Source organism: Cyanistes caeruleus, chromosome 1, assembly GCF_971803275.1.
Source record: "Cyanistes caeruleus chromosome 1, bCyaCae1.hap1.1, whole genome shotgun sequence".
In the NCBI taxonomy this organism is placed as follows: domain Eukaryota; kingdom Metazoa; phylum Chordata; class Aves; order Passeriformes; family Paridae; genus Cyanistes; species Cyanistes caeruleus.
Genome location: NC_141701.1, coordinates 34,800,992 through 34,826,479, shown reverse-complemented (window position 1 = coordinate 34,826,479; position 25,488 = coordinate 34,800,992). Strand labels below are relative to the sequence as shown.

At 36.6% G+C, this 25,488-nt stretch overlaps 1 protein-coding gene and 1 long non-coding RNA gene across 14 annotated transcripts in view; one reads left to right on the top strand and one right to left on the bottom strand.

Moving 5' to 3' along the window:
- Positions 1–19,784, bottom strand: part of PPP1R42 (protein phosphatase 1 regulatory subunit 42) — a 32,193-nt gene extending 12,409 nt beyond the window's left edge. The window contains exons 1-10 of one of the 13 annotated variants that reach the window (XR_015286021.1): positions 19,698–19,764; positions 19,447–19,620; positions 15,287–15,500; positions 13,894–14,060; positions 13,295–13,433; positions 10,546–10,662; positions 5,339–5,456; positions 3,830–3,958; positions 2,495–2,646; positions 1,046–1,157 (exon numbers count right to left, since the gene is read on the bottom strand). Coding sequence is in view for 9 of the 13 variants with exons in the window: in XM_086886292.1 (XP_086742418.1) it covers positions 2,417–2,646; positions 3,830–3,958; positions 5,339–5,456; positions 10,546–10,662; positions 13,295–13,433; positions 13,894–14,060; positions 15,287–15,415 (1,029 nt within the window). In the remaining 4 variants the exon portion in view is untranslated. Of the gene's footprint in view, positions 1–1,045; positions 1,158–2,401; positions 2,647–3,829; positions 3,959–5,338; positions 5,457–10,545; positions 10,663–13,294; positions 13,434–13,893; positions 14,061–15,286; positions 15,501–16,659; positions 17,308–19,446; positions 19,621–19,697 lie in introns of those variants that run through there. The other 12 variants (XR_015286022.1, XR_015286020.1, XR_015286019.1 and 9 more) reach the window with 12 other exon arrangements.
- On the top strand, positions 16,953–19,136 carry LOC111924674 (uncharacterized). The gene is made up of 3 exons (XR_015286064.1): positions 16,953–17,041; positions 17,164–17,401; positions 18,975–19,136. It is a non-coding gene; the product is annotated as an uncharacterized LOC111924674 (long non-coding RNA).
- Positions 19,785–25,488: the final 5,704 nt, after the last annotated feature.

Here is a 25,488-nt window from a genome sequence, read left to right as displayed (position 1 = left end):
TGAGTAAGGCAATGTGGGCAGAAACTGCTGGTTACAGATTAAGTTTACAACATCAAAATTTCAACAACTTCTCTACTCAGGGAGCATTAATAATGGTGTATCCCATTGGAAGGTATTAGGTATCTTTAAAATAGTTAAGTGATTTGGTTTCTTTTAATTACTTCCTGCCAATATCCATACTTTTCTCTGAATGTCCAAAACTAACTTAAAATTCAATATAAAATTGCTATTGTTTTTACATCATCAAAAAGGAAAGATTAATGACATATTTCAGTAATCTAGTAATAAGTGGCTTTTTTCATTGTTCAAGCTGCATGCAATCCTCAGTGGATCTCAGATGTAGGTTAAAAAGGTATTTAATGCCTGTTTTTCAGTTGCCAAGGTCAAACATCACCTAATATGTATAGGGAAAGAGGAAACATCTGTTGGAATAATTTATTTGACTAACACAGAGGTTAGGATTAAAACCCACTAATTTCTTTGGTCCAATACTGAATTTCAATTAAACAATACAGGTATTTGTTCAGTTTGAAAAAATTTCCTTCCTTTACTTGTGGGCACACTCATATATATCCCTAATTAGTGGATCTGGCAAGGGAATACTATGATTTGCCATTTTTTCGTATCTACATAAGATCTGAGAATGAGTATTTCTATTTTTTGAGGTTCTGGGGTTTTTTTCCTATAGAAGTTCTAAAGAATTCACAAACCTTTAACTCCCAAGACTCTTTGGTTTCTATGGAATTCCTCTACTAGAAAGATTAGAATACATCTCAGGATCAGTGATTACTCATGAAATTGTAAGGTAACCTTACAATACTGAACCTTCAGCATCTAAGATAAAAGTCCCACTTACAAGCTTTTAGAAAATATTAAATGCATGTCATCTGACTGCAGTTTCTTCTAACCTTTCCTGTGAAATCAGACAAAAATCTTCTAGACTAACAGCAAAAAAAAAATCACTTAAATTATTTAATTTACAAATGTAAATTGATAAAAATATAGCCATTTTATTTCAATCAAGTATGGAAGATATTCTCTTTACCTTTCTAGGGTCAAAAGGGATTTCAACAGAGCTGTGATTGTAGTCCAGATTTTTAATAGGGAGAAAATATTTGCCAAGCAAAGAAGCTCAACAATTGGACAGCTTTTTACCACTGTAAAACAGAATCAGAATGCTTTGTCTCAAAGGGAACAGCAGAAGGTCTTACAGGAGAAAAGATGTTGTACACACATGCTCCATCCTATTTTAGGACTAAGGGGAATACGAAATGGAAAGCAGTTTTACTCAGCCTGGCCCTAAAGACAGGATGCTAACAGAGATGACATGCAAGCTGACATAATACTGAGCATGTGGACAAACCCATCTTACAATAGAATTTAAAAAAACCCCAAACGTATTTATATGGCATGAGTATTAATCTGTGTCTCTCTAAATTTCAGAAGCCTGTACTATTCACTGGAAAATAATAGTATACTACTACACTAGGTACTAGCAGTATTACTTTTTATAATAATAAGTACATTGTTCCTGTAGTTCTTAACTGCTCCACTGTTTTGTGTTTTCTGAGAAAGAAAAAAGTACAATAACGGGCACATATATGTCAAATTCAGTTTCTTTTTTAGGCCAGAATATATCCATTGTCATGTGATGAACTAAAATAATTATTTGAAAGAGAGCACCCTTGTGATATGCAATTCTTCCCTTCTCAATGAAAAGGCAGCTATTTTTAATCAGAACAAATAATCAAAAGAAACAAAACTCATGCAATGAAAAGTGGTAAGTTGTCAAGAATAAAATAGCATTAAATGTTGCTCAGTTAAATTGTCAAACATACTAATAAATTCTAACTTGAATGTAAAATAGAACACTACATTTACTAATTTAATTACAAAAGAATACCCATGTCAGTTGCGTGTATTTATTTAATCTACAGCATTATATAAATGATGATTTTTTTTTGTTGTTGGCTCGTTCAGCTGATAAATAATAAAACTGTTAGGTTAAAAATAGCATTAAAAATCTGGAAGGAGTGATATTAGGTCCTAAATATCTAACTATACTATTGCCACAGGTGAAACTGGAGCATGGCTGTTAGAAGTAAGCTGTAATGATGAAAACCGATTGTTTCTCATTATCCAGTTGATTCCGTCCACAGCATCACACTTCACCAATGGTCTTCACACCTTAACTTACTTCAGAGAATTAACTTCAATATTATTTTACCTTTGTGGAAAATAATTACAGTTAAATGCATATGACAGAAACTAGTAACATTAAATTTACTACTATTAGCTTGCTCACTGATTTGTAACCAAAAACTGAAATCTATTATCTTGTCTTTCAAAGAAATAAAGACAATAAATATAACATGGTTAAAAAAAATATTTCTGATTAAATTCTATCATCCTGTACTCATTTTCCAATTGATTCAGCAAGAGCTGTACAAGCAACAACCAACATAACTAGAAGGAAGACATTTGAGAAACACACCTGAGTTTTCATCTGACTTCTTCTTTCACGGATTCTTGGCGCAGGTTTTCTTTCAACTTTCTGCTTGTGAGCCAAATCTAAAAAATCTGCTTTTTCTTTCACAGAGTGACTGTGGTTATAAGGAAGAGCAAGATGAGGTGTTTCAGAGTCAGCTGTAGAAAACAAAAAGAAAAAAGGATTAATTCAATATCCCAAGTCAAACCATGTGTTTAATATTCAGTGTGGTTGATCATAAGTTCCAATATCTCTTGTTAGAGAAAACAGGGTAATGAATCTTAAGGTAAAATACTCAAATTTGATAATTGAGAAAAGAAAAGTTTGAATGGAATTATGGAAGGTGCAGCTAACACTGATGAAAGTGAATATTAAAACAGGTATTCCCATTCAGGCAGTTATTTGAAAGGGAGTAAATCCAATTACATAGCACCTCCTTATAGCAGAAGTTATTCAGAAGACCATTTCCAAACCATTGCCATTTACATATAGCTTCCAAGCAATGAGCAGACTCCAACTATTTTAGGGCTGGTGCTGGCAGGCAGAGCACCAGCCCTCATGTCTTCAAAAATAATATTTTAATTTATTTTCTGAAAGCAACAGTGTAAGTGCCAACAATTTTATTTTATAAATATGGTAATTCAAACAATTTTGAATAATTTCAAGTTAAATGTCCGTATCCAAGTCCTGCAACATGGAAAGACATGCTTTTAAGTCATTTATGTTTTCACCTTCAGTCAACTCTGTAACAACCACCACCTCCCCATAATTTTAAAAAGCCTCAGAGTTTATTTCAGGTTTTGCTTGAGTTTCAAAACTTATCTGTTTTCCCACTTGAAGAACGGGTTGCCTTTAAACCTCAAAAAGGGTTAAAGGCTTTTTTATCTCCCAGACATTTTTTTTCCTTTCCAAGTTTAAAACTTGGACATCTGCTAGACATGTATCTTTCAAAGGCCTTTAAAGGAACTGACAATATACAGAGATAAAATTAGTATCAAAAAATAGATTTTAAAAGTCTGATATATTTCATGCATATTTATCCTAGAATGCACAACATTTTTAAAATATGGAAGTAAGTGTGAATATTTACACACTCAAAATGTACTAGCTACCCCTTTCCATAATTCTGGGAGACTGAGATGTGAGGAAAAAAAACCAATACATGAACTAGTGCTAAAATTAAATTTTGTATTGGAAAAACTCAATTTCTACTCATGTCTTTTGGACCCATCACTGGTACAAATGTCTTATAAACAATTCTAAGTATATTTATTTTTAGCTGTAATTTTATGATTTCTGTAAGTTTTAAATAAGCATGAAGTAATTGATTAGTTTGCCTACAAAATTGTACATAGGCTGCATGTTCATCTGTCATTCTTTCATTGTTTTTTTTCCTGGCAGCTCTGGAGGCTTTCCAATTTATTAAGAAACGTCTTTCCATTTCTTGAATTTCTTTCCCGTCGAGGGATTCTGCAAAAGAGAACATTTTCTGTGATAGCAAGTGAACTAAGGGGCTGTGCAAAGTTGTATGTAATGTGTATTGGCTCTATATTAATTCTCTTCAAGTATCTCTTTCTTTTTCTAGTATTTTTGTAAAGGAAAAAATACCCAATAAAGATTGATATTCATATTCAAGCTGCAAGAGTGAGTTAACGTCTTAATTACAAAAAAAAAATCTGCAGTTTTTATAACTTTCAAGGGAAATACATATATTTCACATTTGTTTAACATGCAAGACTTTTTATAAAGTTCTGCAGAAAAGTTATGCTCTTACACAGGGTATAGATAGATGCAGAAATCCAGGTTGAGAGGGAAACTGCATGTCTTAGCAATCAAGGAATTCTACTGATGATGAAGACAGTCACACAGATTTGCCTCTCTAAGGTTAACTTTACTCACTTAGGTGCCATAAGCCTTATGCTCTATGATTCATTGGCTGCATCTGCATTTTTGGGTCAGCCTAAATGAAATACATAATGTGGCCACAAATTTAGGTTGCATTAGAACTGTCCTAAGGCACTGTTATTTTTATTATACAGACAGGCTTTTGCTTTTTCTTAAAGGCCAGTATTTTGTGCTCTAAGGAAAAACAAGTTTCGTAATTATAACTTTAAAAATAATTGCCCTCTTTATCCAAAAAAAGTAAAAAATTAGCAGATTTTTTTTTACTTATTTCTACTGTATAAATAATTAGCTATAGAAGAATCAGTTTCTGCCTTTCATACTATGCAAAATAATAATAATATAAACTTTAATATAAATCTTAACTCTAATATAAACTCTATATTATATATATATAATTAAACATATATATATATAAAATATATTAATTATATATATATAATTAAACTCTAATATAATCCTAACCATAAGGGTTAAGATTCACAAATGCAATCACAACATATGTGTGAATTGCTTTTAAGTTTAAGGATGAATGTTATATGACAAATTCAAACACAGTAAGGTGGGATCTGCATAACCAGAACTGTCCAATGAAAATACTTTAGCAACTAATACAGATTGATAGGGAACAGATTAAACTGATCTTTGAAAATCATTTTCACAACATCTGAAATATGAACACAAAAAAATCTCTTGTTACAATCTCACCAATCATCTATTATAAAACAAATTATTACAACTACTAATGACAAAAGCTAAAAAAGATGGCTTGTGAAGCTAATTACATAAGCAGTTTTAGCTTTCTACATAAATTAAGAATTCATGATTTGACACAAATATCTATAGCAGTAACTGTTAAGAGGATAGTGCTACTCAACAATAATTAATTTTTCAGCTGTTTCCTAAAAAAGTGGGGGTTATGGGTGGGGTATTGATCTAATTTTTTACCTAAAGTTGGTGACTCTACTATAATCCTATCCTTGTACTTCGGTTTTTGACAGATGGGGTTTCCTGTAAGATCCATTCTGCGTAGCTTTGTCCATTTTTTTAATGCAACCTCCAAATCCTGCAATTGAAACAACAACAGAACATTGTGATTATGTTTCCCCCTCCAGAGTGAAATTCAACAGTAATGTGATTTGTTCAGCCAGGCCCAAATCCTGCACACAGAAATAACTTCAATGGGACTATTCACATGTATTAATATGCACATTAAGAATGTGCATTTTCAAACAGAGTGGGCCACAGCATTCCCTGAATATATTAAAATTGTACAGAAGAAACAGTGATGTTGGAAGATGCTGCATTTTTAAGGATACAGTAATGCCACCTATGGGAATATCACCATTTCAATCCCTCTGATAAGCACCCAAAGCCTAGGAACTACCAATGAAAAAATTTGTATAATATGCAATGTCTGTTAATGCATCTCCAAGGTCTTACAGAGCTCTTTGAGTATCAGCCTGTGGAAGAATAAGTAATTTATACAGATAAAGAACAGCCTAAAAAAAAAGAAAAGCTAAAAATCATGCAATCCACAGTGCACTGCCTCTCTCTTTATATATATGTAGAACTGTATTTTACAGGAGAAACAGTAATCCTTCCCTACCTAACTGTGGGTGGTCAGTTACAGTATTGGCCTACACAGTGAAATTAGTGAAATATACCTTTCTCCATCTGTGTTTCTGTCTGGTTACCCAGGGGCAGTATGACCTAGATGAAACTACTTTGTCTTTTAAATACAATAAATTCAAGTTAAAAACATGCAGTGTTTAGCAGATTGGTCCTTTCTACTCAGACACCTTACTTTCTGAAACACTGAAACACCTTCTTTCCAAAATCTCATTTAACTCCCATTCTTGACAGGCTTTCCTTGTATGTGTGAAAACCTTAAGGAGTGATTTAAGACAATAGGTATAAATAGGAGAGAGGATTTATGTTCTACTGTTGTAATAATTTGGAAAAATCTACTAATCATGTTGTGATGGATTCTAACCCACAGAGTGTGTAAAACTTTGTAGTTTGATGCCAATAATGAAGTCTCTAGCAATGTAGATATCTCTTAGCTCCTTCAAATTTAGAAAATTGCTTGGGTAGCATAAGCAGGGAGAATTCTGCTTTTGCTGTCTCATCTCTCTTGGTAGAAAATCCTCTTGGAAATACTCTATGGGTTATATAATACATGTTTAGAAAAATCACATGGAAAAGAAAGTGGCAGCACAGCCTCATACCTCCAAACCATATAATTTTTGGTCTATAATCTATAATGATGGTGTCCATATCTATAATAATAGTGACATAATCTGTTGTTTTTCAGTGATAAAAATGTATATTTTAGAAAACCAGACAGCAAAAGTCTGGTTCTGTGAGGATCAAGACTCATTAAACAATGCTAGAAACTCTGAGGATTAGTCCACAGGAAGAAATGTTAATAATTCTCTCATAATATTATTCAGCAAAGCTTAATTAGCATGTATCAGGATAGCAACGTGATAACCCCCATAGTTTAGGTGCTAACACTTCATCACAAAAAAAAATTTAGGGGCAAAATATTTTAGGCTAGACTTACTAAAAAAGAAAAATAATTTAGCAAGTATATTTATTTATCTTTACCTAAGCATTCAGACACTATCATTGAAGTTTGTAATGTGTTCTAGATTTCATTAGAAAGAATCTTTCTAAGTAACAGTTTGGCAACACAAAGTTGTCTATTACTGAAATTAAATGTATACAGTTTAACTTTGATGAATGTATACCGTGTCCTGTAGATTTTTGTTAGCTGTTACTTACTTGATAAATGACCCAGAACATGCTTACTCCAGTGTATGTTTATCTAAGAGCACACTAATCCTGTGCTGAAATATGATTACCCTTTCGATACGCTCTAGTTGTTCATTGCCTTCCTGTCTCTAATAAAGTGCTTTCACTTCCCAGCCTTTCAATAAGCTGTACTAAAGGGACCAGACACTCTTCTGGGCAGGCTCCGTTTGATAAATGATCATGTCATGCTATCACTTTGAGGTCTGCTACAAAATACTGACGAGCAAATTATATTCCATTGGGGAGGGTGGGGAGGGGGAAGGGCAAGTGCCTGAGTCGGCAGCTGTAGTGCTGGCAATAACTTTCTTACCAATTAACGGTGGCCATTTAAGAATTGGTATTTGAACAGTATGTTCCAGTTTTTATTGGAAACGTCTAATCCAACTGCCCCAGCTACATCTACAGACAGCAATTTGTCACCAGTTTGATTACCTGTCATAATCTATTTGAGAAAATCTATAATTTTTCTCTTGTTCCTGACTCAATTCTAAAGTGAATGAATTCATCTTTTGTGATATCCTCTTGTCATAATCAATACTGGGCAGAGGTTGAATAAATTAAAGACTTGGGAAATAAAGATTTTTCCAGGTATTTCTAACTATATTTTTTCTATCTATCCAAATACTCACATAATTCATAATCTTTCCAAAACTAATGAACTTAATAAATAAATTATATTCTGTCTTTTTGTAAAAAGGAATAATTGTGGGGGTTTTTTTAATTGACATAGTGTTTTAACAAATTCTCTAAATTCCAACCCAAATACACTGCAGCCTAGAAGACCTTGTGATCCTGACTAAAGCAAACCAGAATCTCAATACAATGAATAAATGAAGTAGCAAGCAATAGAAAACAAAGAGAAGCCAATTCTATTAAAATCAATTATATTCTTGATAACTGACCTAAGACATACCTTTCGCATGTGGTAGCTAGTCATAGTTATTTTGCACAAATTCAGAAAAGTTGCTTAATTTTCTTCCGTCTACTGTTCAGACTGAACTATATAAACTTCAGTCAATTGAAACAAGGTCATATGCCTTGATGTCTGTTAATTATGCTAACAAAGCCCTGTATTAGCCACGACCTTAAGTGCTTGAATTAATTAGTCCTAGTTTTCAACTATGCTGAAATCAAAGTGGCATAGTTGAAAAGCGAAGACATATGGGTTTTCAAAATAAAGTGAAAAAACTGAGAGAAATGCTTAAATATAATTATACTAAATACACTAAAGTGAGAAAAATCTATATAATATTGTATTTAATGCATTTCTTATGCCCTTCATATTTTCCTCTTTCACAAAGATTCCATGTTATTCCTGCAGTTCACCAGAGCTGCTCAGACACAGGTAGCTCCCCTACAGCTTCTCTTCCCACTAGGTGAAGCACAACTGGGTACAGAGGTCTCCAACACTTCCCTGTCATGCAGTACTGCCACAATCTCTGATCAATGCCAGACATTCCTGGGGAAGTTCTTGATGGCAGTGATGGGAAAGCAAGAATAGAAAAACAGGGCACATAGTGCTTTTGGCATGAAAAAGAGGTATACATCAGAGTTTTGATAACACAGGGGCAAGAGAGAGGAGAATGGATGCAGCTCATGTGGGAATGAAAGAGCATTTGCTGTATGTAAAAAGTTCAGCCACCAGAACCAATTAAGTGTATGGAATTGTATGCCCCTAACATCCTTGCAGCTTTTACAGTTGTAGAACAATGTATGCCGTGCAATCATGAAATTCAGGGATGCAAAAAAAAATGAAAATATACTCAGAACTTTCCTCAGCTATTTTTCTGAACAGTCAGTGGCTGTATAAGATTGTTCTCCTGCAAGATGTCCACTGTGAGCTAAAGCCTCTTACAGAGAGCTAAAACTGACTTTTTAAAAAATACTTTTCATAGCTTACAGCTTCTTTCAACAGTTTGGTTTTTATTTATTTAAGAATTTAGGTTAGTGATAAGTAGAGCCTACCAAAATGTAATCCCTTAAAATTCAGTAATTGTAGTTGGAAAGTTGCATATCCACCTGCATTACACTGTATATTAAACACATTTGATACGTCCATTAATTTTACAGGTCTGCAAAAATATGAATATAAACTCCTTCCCAGTTCCATATATTTCAAAATTTGAAGATTGTTTAGAAAACACACAGAACAGTCACTTTCAAAATATACTGGAGCTTAATCCAAGTGTAATGGATAGCAAGCTCAAATGCTAATTTTATAATTTTTCAACAGTTGTGACCATGTAACATAAAAATCTACAGGTCTAACTGATTTGGGTAAATATAATTCTGTTTTTTCTGATGATTAAATAATAAAAGTTAATAAATAATAAATAATATGTACACAGTTACTGAATAATGCAGCCATTTTGTCCTCTCATTGTGCTTCAGAGAATAATGGATTTTCCTCTGAGATGCTGAAAACGCTGCCTCTGAATTGGCATCCTCATTCTTAAAACTAATTGGTTCTTTGGCTATGACAATTTTCTTTTAAGATCATCACAACAGAAGTATATTTTATTTAAAAGAAAGAAAGAGTCAGTGTAAAAATCTCTGTAATATATTTTATTTAGAAATTGATTCATTTATAAAGGGAAGCTTCGGTGAGATTCCTATTTGAAAAAAGCTTTTTGCTATTTTGATGTAACCAACATATTCAATGTGATTTTAATTATTCAGCAAAAGCCTACATGAACTGTATTTTGATGTAAATTCAATCACAGCTGCCAGCCAGGACTTGAAATACAAAGCATTAATAGTTCTGTAGTAAAAAAGAAGGGCATTATTCAACATTTTTTAATAATAAAGTGTAAAAAAATGAAGAGTCCAAGTAGAGTAAATTCATCTAGATAACTGACAGGTTATGCACACAAAATACTGCAATCTCCTCACTAGTAAAGAGAATTGGCAAATTCTCTCAACAATCTGTTAAAAATAAGTTGTGTTCTCAGAAGTAATAAGAATAGTTATTTTAATAATTACTAATTAATAATAACAAATGAAAGTTAAGTTTACTAAGGAAATAAAATGTTTATGCAAACCACAAATTAAAGATTTTCTTTCAATCAAGACTATCTTGGTGATTTGGGTTACTGTTTAAACCAATTCATTACAGTATTAATTAACAAAAATATAAATTTTGACATCCTGGGTAAATGCTTCTCCATTTTCAGTCTCAGTAAGATTTTTATATGAGAAAAGACAGCATGCTTGACAAGCCAGATTCAGTAACTGCAGAAATAAAATTTATTTTTACTTATATATTTAGTAATAAAGATGAATGTGACTAATTTCTTAACACCCATACTTAATAAAACAAACATTTACTTTAATACCTTCATATGTTTAAGTCGATTGTCGACAGCTTTAAGGTAAGAAAGATTTTCCAAAACTGCCAGTTCTTCTAATTCATCAATGTTGTTATTGCTGATATTCAGTACAGACAAAGATTTCTGAAGGAAGAAAAGCAGAAAAATAAGTATTTTTTTCATGCCATGCATGAGTCAAGCTGTAAATTATTACAGAAAATTATCTGAAAAGATGAACAAACACATGAAGAAGAAACATGAAAACACCACCTCCACATACCATACAGATTGTTTTATGCTGCCGTTGCACCTTGTCCTAAAATGTAATTTATTCTGGTTTAGAAGTGAAACCAAAGCAAGATTGTTTCTTGTTTATTTCAGAAATTCTTAGTAAATACAGAATTTTTGTTGTTTTTTTTTTTTTAATACATTCAAATTCTTTATAGAATTCTGCAAGTGCTACAACTCTACTTTTGAAGTATGAAACATACATAGAAACTGACTGCCTTTTTATAGAATCACAGAATGGTTTGGGTTGAAAGGGGCCTTAAAGATCATCTAGTTCCAGCCCCCTGCCATGAGCAGGGACACCTTCTACTAAACCAGGCTTTTCAGAGATCCATCCAACCTGGCCTTCAACACTTCCATGGATAGAGCATCCACAGCTCTTCTGGGCAATCTGTTCCAGTGTCTCACCACTCTCACAAGCAGAGAATTTCCCCCTAAAAGCTAATCTAAAGTTGTCCTTGATGAGTTTCAGGCCATTACCTGTGTCCTATCACAACACACCCTTGTAAAAAGTGCCTCTCCAGCTTTCTTATAATCCCCCTTTAGGTACTGGACTGCTGATACAAGGTGTCCTTGGAACCTTCTCTCCTCCAGGCTCAACAACCCCAACTCTCTCAGCCTGTCTTCATAGGAGAGGTGCTCCAGCCCTCTGATACTCTCTGTGGCCCTCTCTGGACTAGCTGCAGCAGGTCCATTTTCTTCTTATACTGTGGACCCCAAGATTGCACCTGAACTGCAGAGCTGAAGCCCATATGTGCTACCTGCATAGTTTCATTTAACAGCTGGACTACACTATTTTTCTTTCAGGCTTGATGCCACAAACCTCTTGGTATCCATACCTCTGATCCTTACCCCTTCTCTGGAACAGTACTGAGTCACATATTGCACTTTGCCATTTGTAACAGACAGTAGTTACAGAGATCTTTATATTTTAGATAAAAATCTAAACGTGTTTCAGGTGTTTATCTTGGGAAATACTAATGCAGTTTCAAATAAAAGGAAAATGTTTTTATCTCTAGAAAATGAAAAGGGACTCCTAATCCAGTGAGTTTAGAATTATACAAAGTATAATATTTACTATTAGTTGGAAAATCTCTATTTCAGCAGTTTATACAGGAGAACTAACCCCTTTCAAAAATTTGACCAATATTTACATTGCAGATGGAAATTACCAGTATCATCGTGATAAACACAGTTCATAAACTTAATCTTCTCAGTCAGATTCATAACATTGTCATCATCAAAACATTTGCCTGTGGTACACACAGAGCTATATGACCTCATGCTTTTTTATCTCTGATACCATTAAAAGAGATAGAAACAGATGAAGAAGTAAAAAGCCATGCCTTAAAAAGGCTCCAAATACTCAGCACTTGAAGGAAAAAATACAGGATTTTTACATTTAGCCTCCACAAAGATGTTACATTGTCAAGAATGCAAAGCTGTTTCATAGAAAAGAAAACAAACCCCACATCAAAAGGCCTTAAATAAAAGCCACAAACCCCAAAATCTAGACCAGGCTGCTGAAAAACATGGAAGAGTTTATTAAATGTTATTATCCTGAGAAGATTATAGCTATAAAACTTCCATTTACTTTGATAATTTCTCCAATATAGAAGGAGAAAAGTACAAATGCTCTCACAATAATGACACATTTCTATTAAAGAAAAACAGTAATACATGTCTTGGATTATATAATCTCAAAACAGGAAAAAATAGAGCTAGGTCAAATATTTATGACATAAATGTGAACAAAAGAACTCACGTTTTAGTGAGGTTTTCATCTTCTCAAAAAAAAGACTCATCAAGCCCTGACTATGCCATGAGAGATACAGCAAGAGGAATTTTTATAGTACAGAACTACATCCATTAGCAAATAAAGCCTGCTTTTTAACCTCTTCAACTATATGTTTTATGTTTTCTGAGCAATTAACATGTTGAAAGACAACTTCAAAAAGATTTCCTGAACTTTTGACATAACACCACACAGAAGAACCGCAGAACTAAAACAGAATGGTTTTGATTATGTTGTTCTTAATATCCAGGGAAAAAAAGCTGTTTGTGCATTTTTTTTCCACTCCATTTTTTGACAGAAATACAAAAGGCAATAAATAAACAAGTATACCAATCAAATCACTGAAATATCAACAAACTAATTCAGTACAAATGAAACAGACTAAGAAAACTAAGAGTGATACATTCCAACCCCTTTTTTTAGTTTATTCATATTCTGTTGGTATAGGGCATGCACACACTTCGTTAATTCTTCTCTTTCTTTATCCTCATTTTCATCCTTCATAATGAAAAAATGATAAAGTAGAATTTGCTGGACTCCTTATAAGAGAATTAGGGTGTCCCTTGGTAGAGCTTGAAATAATGACACCAATTTGCAAAAGAGGAAAACACAGAGTGATCGACTTCTAATAATTTCTCCTAAAATACTTATCTCCTGATTATTGGCTCGTTGAAATTCTCAAAATGTACTTACTGCCAGGGAGTTAAGAGATACTGGATCAAACAGAAGCTTTTCACCAAGAGGGAGATGTTGACTTTCAATATGTAGCTCCCTTAGTTCTCCTATTTTATCCAAACCCTCCACTATAGTGATATAGTTGCCTCCTAAATACCTATAGAACACAAAACAGATTTAATATCCTTTGAAAGTAAGAGCAAAGGCAAGGCTTCAATATATAAAGAAAAAAAAATTTCAAGCATTATTGAAGAATACTTGTAAATTATGATAGGAAAAGTAAATAACCTAGCACATAAGTAGAATTCACACTTAACTGACTCAAGCAGGTTTTTGCTGTTTTATCTACTGCTATTATTATTATTATTATTATTACTACTACTACAACTACAAGACTGAAAAAATAAAATTATTTATATGCAAATATATATGTTAAGATGATACGTCATTACATTTATTACAGATCATCTCATCAAAAAATAATAAGCAATTACTTCTATTTGAAAAGCAAAATTTAAGAGCTGAAAGAACCTTAATGGCTACATAATTCAAAAAAATTCTTAAGTGTCATTACTATACTTTTGACTAGTTAAATAAAAACATTATTTTCAACTTACAGTTTTTCAAGTTTTTTCAGCAATGAGAGATTTTCTATACTTGAAATACGATTGTTCTGAAGGTAAAGGTGTGTTATATTTGAAGCAAAGTCCAAGTTCTGGATTTGGTTGATTTGGTTATCATATAAATATAGAACTCTCAGATTTTTACAGAAAGAGAGGTCATCCTGAAATAAACAATGACATGCTACTTAATGTTCACTCACTGCCTGCTTCTGGAAGCTATTGATTGTTATTTATTGTTATTATTGTTATTTATTTTGTATTTATGTTCTGATGCATGATTTATAAATTTTCACCTTTAATAAACATTGCTTAAAACTATTTTTCGTAGAAAAACAGAGTTATTATACATTGTCAGTTACCTACAGAATAAAGACTGAAATCTGTTGTTACTATTTTGCCATACAGAATCTGAGGACAACAGGCATCACCAGCAAATACACGACATCCAGTGTGACTTCATTCCCTTCCCTGTCTTCATCAGGTGGATTTCAGAAAAGCAAAGTTTTTAGTGTAGTTGTATCCCTTAAACTGCACTGATGTAACTGGAGACCAGTTCTTGGCAAAGAATTACTGGTTTACACAAAACCTTGCAATTCAATCTATTTTAATATACTTCTGAGCTCAAGTTTATGTTGATGTTTTTGAACATATTCCTGTGAAACAACTAAAAGAGCACTCCTCATGAAGGTTTCTGTAAAATTTTGCTGTGACAGCTGATGAACCAGAGCTCATCAAATGGACAATTAGTAACTCACTATGGCGGTGCACATTGCTAGGAGTGGGCTGAATAAACCCATTTGCTTGCAGGGATCTGTTCACACAGAACAAGTGATTTCTTCTTGACTGAAATCATGCTTTTAGAGCAGAAATTCATCACATTCAACAGTGCAGTTGTTCATGGCTCAGCTGTTTCAAAATTTACTCAGTATCTTGAGGGGATCTGAATTAACTGAAAACTTATTGAAACCTGTATACATTTCCTATTATTAAACTCAGAGGAAGGAGGACTGGGCCAAGTTTGCAGGTTTAGTCTTTGAAAATGAAAAGCTCATGGATTATTTTTTAAATGAGCAGGCCCCAGGGAGTAATTAAAAAAAAAAAAAAAGTATATTTTTAACCTGGCTAGTTTGAAAAAGCAACTACACTAGTCCAAATTTGTTAAGCTCACTCGGGTTATTTCCTGTTCCTGACCTCTCCTTTCCTTTCTCAGACTTCCTCTGAAATTTAAGGAATAAATCACAGATAGATTGAAAAGATTGTGCTGTAAGTTAACAAATCTGTAAAACGTGGCTTTCCTTGTTTGTCTCTCCAACAATGAACAACTCATCATAACAGTAACTCCATTAGAGTAGCCAGTTTAAAAGGAATAATAAAAAATAAATCTTACAATTGAATCTATATTTTTATCTGACAAATTCAGATGAGTTATTTTTTGCAGATATTGTTCAAAGTCTTCTTCACTACGATTCTTGTGACCAGCATTTTTAGCAATTAGGTCCATTGTTAGCCGAACCATGGTTCTGTAATAGGTCAAGCTGCTCTACTGCTTCTTTTAATAATCTTTTATTCCACGTGCTCTTCTAAGTAGTATGATAGAATGCCTTAAAAAAAAAGGAAAATGTTATACTACTTGTAGCCCAGATCTTCAACAAAGCTTACATGTGTACTTCAAATCTGACATATCCTCACCAATGTCCTTTTCATTTACAGTGATACTATGTTGCTTATAAAAACCTATCCCTTTTTACTACTGACATTTTATCAAGTTTTTGATGTATTAATAAACATTTAAAATATTTTTTCTATTTGATGTGTTGATTTGGTTTGCTTAAGAATATTATATTCTAGTTTTTGCCTTTTCCATCCAGAAATATGAGCTCAACGCTTCACAGCAGGCATAATTCTCACACATAGTAGCTAGTTAATGGAAGCTCATAATCTGATTATAAATTAGAAAATACAGGACACTCCATAACAGGTTTTACAGGCTGTGAGAGGTGGTACTAAGCCACAGGATTCATTATATATCTGCATGGCACTTTTGTCATGCACACAAGTGCATGTTCTGCACAGTCAAAAACTGAGTTTTTCACACTAAGGCACATTATAGAGGCTCTCACAACAATACCAACTTTTTTTCCCCAAACTCTGGTTTATATAAATGAGCTTATAAATGACTGAATCGGGGAGGGAAGAAGGCAAGCGGCTAATACTGAATGGGACACATAAACAATCTGGGTATAAAGATACCCTAACAGATATAACTTAATGACTCAGAATAGGAAGGCCATCTATTTAGCCAGTACATATACCAATGTATATTATGTATTATAGCTTATACACAAAAGCCCTACATTAGTGTATCAGAACAACCGAGGAGACAGCAAAAAACATCCCAGCGCTAAACCTCGCAGAGAGAATTCTCCTTGCCAGAATTACAATTAAGACAAACTGAAGAAAAGCCAAGATCGAGGCTGTGAAGGCAGAAGAAACTTCCTTTCTTAGTAAATAAATCTGAAGCTCAGTAGCTCTCCTTTATTCATACGGGATTTGATTTTAACTTTTATTTTAGAAGGTGGGTGTGAAGGAGAGCTGAAAGGACATTGTGGGTTGCCTATTCTCTCTCCTACAGTGAGTTTCTCGCTTTTTATACAAAAACACCCTTCAGAGCCCCTTCTCAGATCTTCTTCCAAACCCAGCAGAATAAACGAGGGAAAGCCGGGCAGATCTCCCTCCCTCGATCCCCCAGCTCCTTCCTACCTACACAGCCGTGCGATTTTACACCGGCCTCCCGTCCCGTGGCCCCGCCACCAACCGCCTCCCAGCACGGCCGGTGGGAAGGCGGCTCTGATGGCGGGCACGGGCCGGGATCCGCTCCAGGCGCCCTCCCGGGAGGAAGCGCCCCCGGCCCGGCCCCGCTCTCCCCTCAGCTCCCTACCCGCGCGCGCTGCCTGCCCGTCGTTGCCACGGCAACCTCACGCCTACAGCCGAGGGGCGGGGCGCTCCCGCTACCGGCTGCGGCGCGCGCCCCTCAGACCAATCAGCGGCGAGGAAAGAGATAAGGGGCGGGGGTTTATCTTGCGCACGCGTAGCAAAGATCCCCACGCGGCTGAAGCGTTGGTGGCCGTGTTGAGACTGGGAGGTAATGTCCCGAGTCGGAACGGGCCCGCGAGGGTCATCGGGTCCAGCTCTTGCACGAAGCACCTCAAAAGTTACACCATGTGCCTGAGTCCATTGTTCCAATGCGTCTCCAACTCTCGTTAGGCTTAGTGTTGTGACCACTTCCGGGGAGAGCTCGTTCCAGTGCCTAACCACCTTCTGGTTGGAAAGCCTTTTCCTAAAAGCCAGCCTAAACCTCTTCTGACACCACTTCAGGCCGTTCCCTCCAGTCCTGTCACTGGACGCTGTAGAGAAGAGATCAGTGCGTGACCTTGCCCTTTCTCTCATGAGGAAATTGTGAACTGCAACGAGGTCTCTCCTCAGTGTCCTCCAAGATGAAAAGGTGACCTCAGGCACTCCTCATACAGCTTCCTCTCCAGTCCCTTCACTATCTTCCCTGCCCTCCTTTGGACCCTCTATAATAGCTTAATGCCATTTTTATATTGTAGTGCCCAAAACTGCACACAGGATTGCTGTAAAATGCGGATTATGTAAAACAAAAATTAAGGATGTTCTTTCGTGTTTGATCTTTGTGTACTTTCAAGTCCAATCAACTAGGGAGGTTTAACTTGTGAAATGGCAGCTAACAAGCAAACTCTAAGTGATCTCTATGATATCTAAAAGAGCAAATTACTTGTTTGTAGAATTACCTTGTAAAAGTTTAGGGCTTGACATGCTTCAATGATCTGAGACCGAGGGGGAGGTTAACAAAGCTTGGGAAAAAGAATGCCGACTGATACTGGACACAAAGAATGCAGAATTTATAACCTACAAAGACATCTGGTAGAACCCTCAAGATAAGGGAAAAACTAATATAAGCCGACTCAACAATTGAGCTGAAATCGGCTCCAAATGACTGAAATGTAATTCCAGCAGGGGGAGATCTGCAACCTCCAACTCAGAGATCACTGACCCAAAAGGAGAAAGATTGGGCATGTGGACTATTTAGCATAAGAAGCAAGGGATTGTTAGCCAGTAGTAGAATATGAATTCATAAGAAAACTATGTAACTATTAGCCAATGAACACTAATTCCTTTATTTGCTAAAACATATAAATTATAAAAAATTTTGGTAGTTTGTGTGCTTGATTTGTGGAATTCCACCAGGCACCCAGGCTTGTGCAATTTTGAAATAAATAATCAATGTCTCTCTCAAGTGTGTAATTATTGGCGTGTTGCACTGGAACACGTGGAAAACAGTACTCAAGGTGAAGCAGCCCCAGTGCAGAGCAGAGCGGGACAATCCCCTCCCTTGCCCGGCTGGCAATGCTGTACCTGATGCAGCCCCAGACACAGTTGGCCCTCCTGGCTACCAGGGCGCTGCTGACTCATGTTCATCTTTCTGTCAACAGGATCCCTAGGTCCCTTTCTGTGGCATTGCTTTCTGGCCTCTCATTCCCAGTCTGTATGTACACCCAGGGTAACTCCATCCTAGGTGTAGAATCGAGAACTTGTTCTTGTTAAACTCCCTGCTGTTAGTTATTGCCCAACTCTCGAATTTATCCCAGAAGAAATCTTTGGAACTTGCTAATGCAAATGGACTTTGAACAACATCCCCCATGCTGCCCACCCCTACAAAGAGCTCTTTGTCTTATTAATGTCTTAGTATGTGTTTGAATATGTCTTTATACGTGTTTTCAAATCTTGTTAACCAGCAGTTTTTCTGTTTGGTGTTGCCTCTTCTTCCTCCATGCCAGGCTTTTTTTTTTTGAGCATAGATTACTAGCAAAATTTTATTCTTGAATTGGAGAAGTTAAAAGTTTTGTAAATGGAGTGGTTACTGTATTTAACAGCAAAGTTCTACAAGAAACCGTGTTAGCAAATGTTAAATTATTTTTTTATGGTGAAACATTATTCCAATTTGGTGGTTGTTTGTATGTTTTGTTTTGTTTAATGAATTATATCACACCTTTTAGTGCCTTTACAAAAGCCAGCTAATTAGTTGCTGATGACACAAAAGTGGAGGAGTGGCTGATACTACAGTGGGTCATGCTGCCATGAAGAAGGACTTCAACAGGCTGGAGAAATGAGCCAAGGAGAGCCCAGAAAAGTTCACCAAGGGAAATTGTTCCAATTAATTTCAGTTTGCGTTTTATGTTTTCAAAGGTAGAGAATATAAGAGTCTCAAAAACATGGAGCAGAGAAAAGAGGGGAATAGGGGTTGTGGGGAACTCTTTACACTCTTGCCTGTTCCACCATGGGCTTCCTGCACAGTCAAAAGCCTCCTTCAGGCACATCCCCAGGCTGCAGGTGTGTGTCTGTTCCACCACAGACTTCCATGGGCTACAGGGGCACATCTTGACTCACCATAGTCTTTGCTACGGACTGCAGGGGAATCTCTGCCCTGGTGCCTGAAGCCCCTCCTCCTCCCCCTCTTTCTTCTCTGACCTGAGGGTATGCAGGGTTTCTCTTCCATATTCTCACTTCTGTTTCCTAGCTGCTGGTGTTGCACAAGTTTCTTCCCCTCTTCTTAAATATGTTATGCTGAGGTGCTACTACCATCACTGATGGGCTTGGCTTTGGCCAGTGGTGGGTCTCTCTTGGAGCTGGCTGGCATTGGCTCTATCAGATACGGAGGGAACTTCTAGCATCTTCTTACCTATTATGAAGAAGCCACCCTTGTATCCTACCCCTATTACCTGTCCTGCCAGGTGGGTCTGTCCTTTGAGGCTTATCAAGGCTGCCAGGGACAGCTGTCAGCTCAGAGCCAGGGTAGAGCTGGGAGTGTCTGCGATGGGCTTTGGCCCTATGACATCCTAGGGGACGGGTCACAGTGAGGCTGGTTTTCAGGGCCTGGGCCAAGGTAAGCACATGAGGGGAGGCTGGGCTGGGCGAGAGCTGGAACAGAAATGTGGATTCTCACCCCTTCCCCTACCTGCTCCCAGCTCCATGCAGCTCCCATACTGGCTTTCTGCTCCTTCCAGACCCACCTGACCCGTTCTCTCCCTCCTTATTCAGGCCATGGCTGCCCGACTGTTCTTCGGTGTGGTGCGAAACATCATCATCCAGTACCCGCAGATGGTCAATAGGGAGCTGGATGAGGCCACACGTGAGCGCATGCGGCAGCATGAGGAAATGCTGAGACAGGAGATGACTCGACTGCTGCAGGAACTGGAGCAGAATGACATGGCCCAGAGATACACGCTTTTCACTGCCATGCTGCAGTGGGAAAGATGGGCTGTAGCCCTTGTTGTGCTCTTGGGGCTGTGGTGGTGGCTCCAATATTTGAGAATTCATCATAGAACCATATAATCCTAGAATGGTTTGGTTGAAGGGACCTTAAAGATCCATTTAATGATCATCTCATTCCAACTTCCCTTCCATGGACAGGGACACCTTCCAGTAGATCTAGTTAATGCCCCATCCAATCTGGTCTTGAACACTTTTAGGGATGAGGCATCCATAACTTCTCTGGGCAACCATTAACCCTATTCCAGTGCCTCACCACCATCACAAAGAATTTCTTCTTAATGTCTAATCAAAACCTACCCTCCTTCAGCTTAAAGTCATTCCCCCTTGTTCTATTACAGCATGCCCTTGTAAAAAGTCCATCTCTGTTCTTCGTGTAGGCCTGTTCAGGTGGTGAGAAGGTGCTGTAAGGTCTCTCTGGAGCCTCTCCAGGTTGAACAACCCCAGATCTCGCAGCCTGACTTCATAGGAGAGGTGTTCCAGCCCTGTAAAACTTAGTGGCCCTCCTCTGGACTCATTCCAACAGATCCATGCCTTTCTTGTGTTAGGGGCCCCAGACCTGGACATAAGTACTCCAGGTGGGGGTTGCCACAGTGGTGTTGATGGCAGGGTGCCGTGACTACCCTGAAGAAGCTGTCCTGAAAAGGACTGCCCAGGGGCACTGGCATGTCCCTTGCCCAGCAAGTGATCTCAGCTCAGCAGCAGCTTGCAGGCAATGTGGAGAGAGAGACAAAAGTGCTGTGTGGCATTCTACAGAGAAACAGCTTTCATTAAAGCAGGGCCCTCTGTGAAAGGAGCCAGTGGCAGCTCTACTCCAAACTGGGGGAAAAAACCTGGGGTTTATATAGGGGAGGAGAGAGGAGGGGGAAACATGGATACATGTATCAGGGTGGATTGATGGGGAGGAAAACCAATGGGGTGCAACAAATTAACATGTTTAACTCAAGAAATTCTGGGAGCGACACTTTTCTCTCTGTGAGAGCGAAGTGCCTCGCCTGGGGAGAAGCTCTCCAAGGGAGAGCCAAGGTATCTTAGTTGGGGGATACTTCAGCCCCCACAGGGGTCTCATGAGAGTGGAGTACGGGGGAAGAATCACCTCCCTTGACCTGCTGGCCACACTTTTTTTGATGGAGCCCAAGACACAGCTGGGCTTTCTGGGCTGTGAGTGCACACTGCTGAGACATGTCAGGCTTTTTGTCCTTTCTCAGCCCAGCCCATACCTGTGCTTGGGATTGCTCTTACCTGGGTGCAGGACCTTGCGCTTGGCCTTGTTGAACTTCAGGAAGTTTGCATGGGCCCACCTTTCAAGCCTATCGAGGTCCCTCTGGGTGGTATCCCTCCTGTCCAGCATGTTACCACACCACATAGCTTGGTGCTGTCAGTAAACTTGCTGAGGGTACACTCGATCCTACTATCCACGTCACCAACCAAGATGTTAAACTGACTGGTCCCAATACTGGTATCTGTGGCTACGTAAAGCCCATTCAGCCCTAACACTAATAAGCAAAATAAAGTCATGTTTCATGAGTGTTTGGCTGCTATATATACTATTCCTTAGCTAGCACACTATTTTTAGACAAAGAAGTCTACCATAAATCAAGAAGTTTAATATTGATGCTCAAGACTTTCTTGTTTTACTTGCATTCAAGATGTCATTGACCACAATATCTTTTCCCTAAAGAACACTTACATATCGCCCTGGTTTCCCTATTTTCCATGCACAGTACAGTGGTTCTGCATTTATTTAGCAATACTGAGCTTTCTGCAATGGCTTGCTGTAAGTTCAGAACAGGAGAAAAGTCTACATTTCATGTAGACTTTGTTTTGCGAGATTAACCCTTAAACCTCCTTTTAGAAAGCTAGCCATGTTAGAAGGAAAAAGTCTTTAATGGAGAAGTATTACATTACACACAACATTGACAGAGGCCACAGTTCAATTCTTTGGCTCATTTTCTGTAGCAGCACAGACAAGAGACCTACATGTCTTTTTCCTGTTAGAAGCAAAACCTGGTGCTCTACACAGCTGGACAACTTTGTCAAAGGATCTCAGAGATAAATGAAAGGCTTTAATGTTTATGAGGAGTAAACAAATTGCTTGATAATATTATAATTTTAAAAACCCCAAAACACAACAACCAAACATAAGGGAGGAAACAGAAAGTACACTTACCTTTAAAGAGACTGTCTTTCAATAGAGCAGGTTCAGACTAAAGTTAAGATCTGTATTTGTATCATTTGATTCTTTTAAGACTTCAAATAAAAGTTTTTATCCTATGAAACCATGATTTCCTGGTTACAACTACTATAAACTCACAAGTTGTTAAGTTTCTCGAGTCTGTTTTGTGCAGCCCAAACAATATGCAGGCTGGAGCAAGCTAAATGCTTAACTTAAAACAAGTAAGGTTAAGCTTTAGAGAGCTGCTTCTATTTATGCAATGTACTACTACAGCTAATTTCACACTGAGATGGATAGACCTCTTCAAATCATCTCCACTACACACTTGCATGATCAGAACAATTAAGCAACTGGGATTGGAGCACCTCAGTCAACAAAGAAAATGAAGTGGCATCTCAGATCTGCAGCATTAAAATCTGTTGGAGCCTGCAAACAAAGATGAAGTTATTAGAAAACTATTTGTTAGGACATACATTTTATCTTTGTAGTGTGTATTTTTGTTTTTTTTCATGAACATTGTATCTCACCTCCAGCAGAGATAACTATGTAGATTTGGGAAATGCAAAATTCTGTCTCCAAAGATGAGTGATAGGAAATAATTCAAAACATCAAGTTTTCACCATAGAGGAAATAACAGCTTGGCAAATATTGTAATGAAGTTTGACAGATTAATCAAGAATACAAAGTAAAAATTATGATATGCTGCTATGATATAGAAACAGCCCAAAGATGTACTGGTATCTCAGTATTATTTTGTTAAACATTGTATAGATATCTGAGTACTCACATAGTCATTCTTCATTCTTAAATAGGTGTAAAATGTTATTTATGTGTTATTTGTCCCCAGCTGATGATTTACATATATATTTGTGTTAAACCACTTTTGCTTCTCTCAGACTTTTGCCTAGATGTCCTAAGAAGATTTTTTAAAGTGGAAAAGGAAGAACTTCCACACAAACTTGGAACAACGAAGAGCTAGTTTGGAGCTTGTATTGCCATATAAAATACATACACGTTGTTTAAGTTGAAACAGTATCTGCCATTTTCTCAAGTTAGATCTCCAGCTTTGTAGAACTCAGACTGAAAATGCCTCCCTTAGAAAAATATTTAAAATATAAGCTTAATTCTAACCTCAAATGATGTGAACGCAACTTGTCTTCAGCTGGAGGAGAAAGTTCAGATGGTTGTAATTACTAAAGATTGCATGCCATTAGATGAAGGCACATAAATTAATTTCCTTCTATAATAAAGTAATGCCACTGCAGTTGCACATAAACCCTAAGGTAATCTGGGCTAGAGCAAACAGAAATTCACACAGGAAATGATGGACAAATTTAAATAGGAGTTGAATACATGTTTCAGTTGAAAATGAAGAGTTCTGAAAACAATACATTTATAATCCCCTCAAAGGGCTTAGCCATTTCCTATCTGTGATGATCTAAAGAGAAAATCTATGCAAAACAGAGTAAACATTCTTTGCTAATAGCATTATTACAAATTGTTATTAAAGGTGGTAACATCTGGCAAACTAGAGATGTATGACCTTTAGTGCATAAACCCAATAATACTTATGTATGCTTTATTATCTACATTTTTAAAAGGCTAATGATTAATCTTCTTGTTTCATAGAAGGAAACAGACACTAGCTCTGGCAAAAATACCTTGCTGAAGTTTATGCACTCCTGATTTTTGAAAAGCCAGGAAGAAAACCCCATTCTCCTGAGATGCAGCCCTGTGACCTATCCACTGGACCATGCTACTTCCCAGAATACTGTAGTTTTCAGAAAGCCTTCTATGAAGCAATTTTTCATAATTAAAAACAAACCAAACGTCACAGTAAATATTTCATATGTTAGAGGTTTCATCTGAGGGTCAAAATTAACTTTCCTAAATTACTTATTTCCTTGTGGATATTATTCTGAGGCTCTGAAAAGTAAAACTACTCATAAAAATACACCCTGAGGAACAAGATACTTCATTAATCCCTTAAAGGTTTAGCATAATTGTTTTTAACTCAAGAAAAAACCTTTCAACAAACTGGATACTCTCTAATGTCAGTTCTTCAAGATTTGACACATGAAAAAAGTTCTATGTGCACGCAATTAATCTTATATTTTATCACCCCATATTTTAATAATTTTCAACTCTTAGGGACTTGCACCCTAAAATGATGCTATCTCAGCTGTACAGTGTTTACGATTTTTCTGGCTTTTTACTTTCTAAAGTATTTGTTTTTATTATTTTATCTTAACTAGTTTATGGTATGATATACAAAATACTTTATATTGGGATTTCAATAAATAAATATATAGTATCATGAAGGTTGGAAAGACCATTGCCCTAGCACTACCAAGTCCACAACAAAACCATGTGCCTAAGTGCCACACATACATATCTTTTAAATACCTCCATTGGTGGTGACTAAACCACTTCCCTGGGAAGTCTATTCCAGTGTTTGATCCCTCTCAGTGAGAAATTTTAGTGATATAATGGAAGTCCAATTCTGATTTGGAATTTTTGGGGCACAGCCATAAAAATACATAAAATAAATAGCATATTTATCAAAGAGAAAGTAACACACCAAACTTATTTTATAACACTGATATGAAAAAAACCCCACAAAGCGAAACGGAGAAAATAAGATGATTAATGCTTAATTATATTTACTATATTTTTAACCTTATAAACAAAAAAATGCCAACATGTCAGCAATTAGCTTTACAGTATTGTATTCTTCCATTTTCATAATCAACATTAAATAATCAACTGGCATTACAGCTCATAATAAATGGAGGACTACTGTAGAAACACTGCATGTCTTGGGGCTATGTACTATGCTGTGCAGGAGTGATCCTGTACCCAGGTTCATGGCAACTTTTTACTTTCTAAAGCAAATGTATCTGCCACACTGAAGTTTCATGAAACACTGGACAAGTTAAGGTAAAATCAAAACATCCAAAACCAGCTGCAGTCAAAACTTTATAAAGGCACAAGTGATAGAAATGTGTGAACATTATGCTTCATTTACTAAATATCAAGTTTAAGAGAGCTCATTCTATTTAATT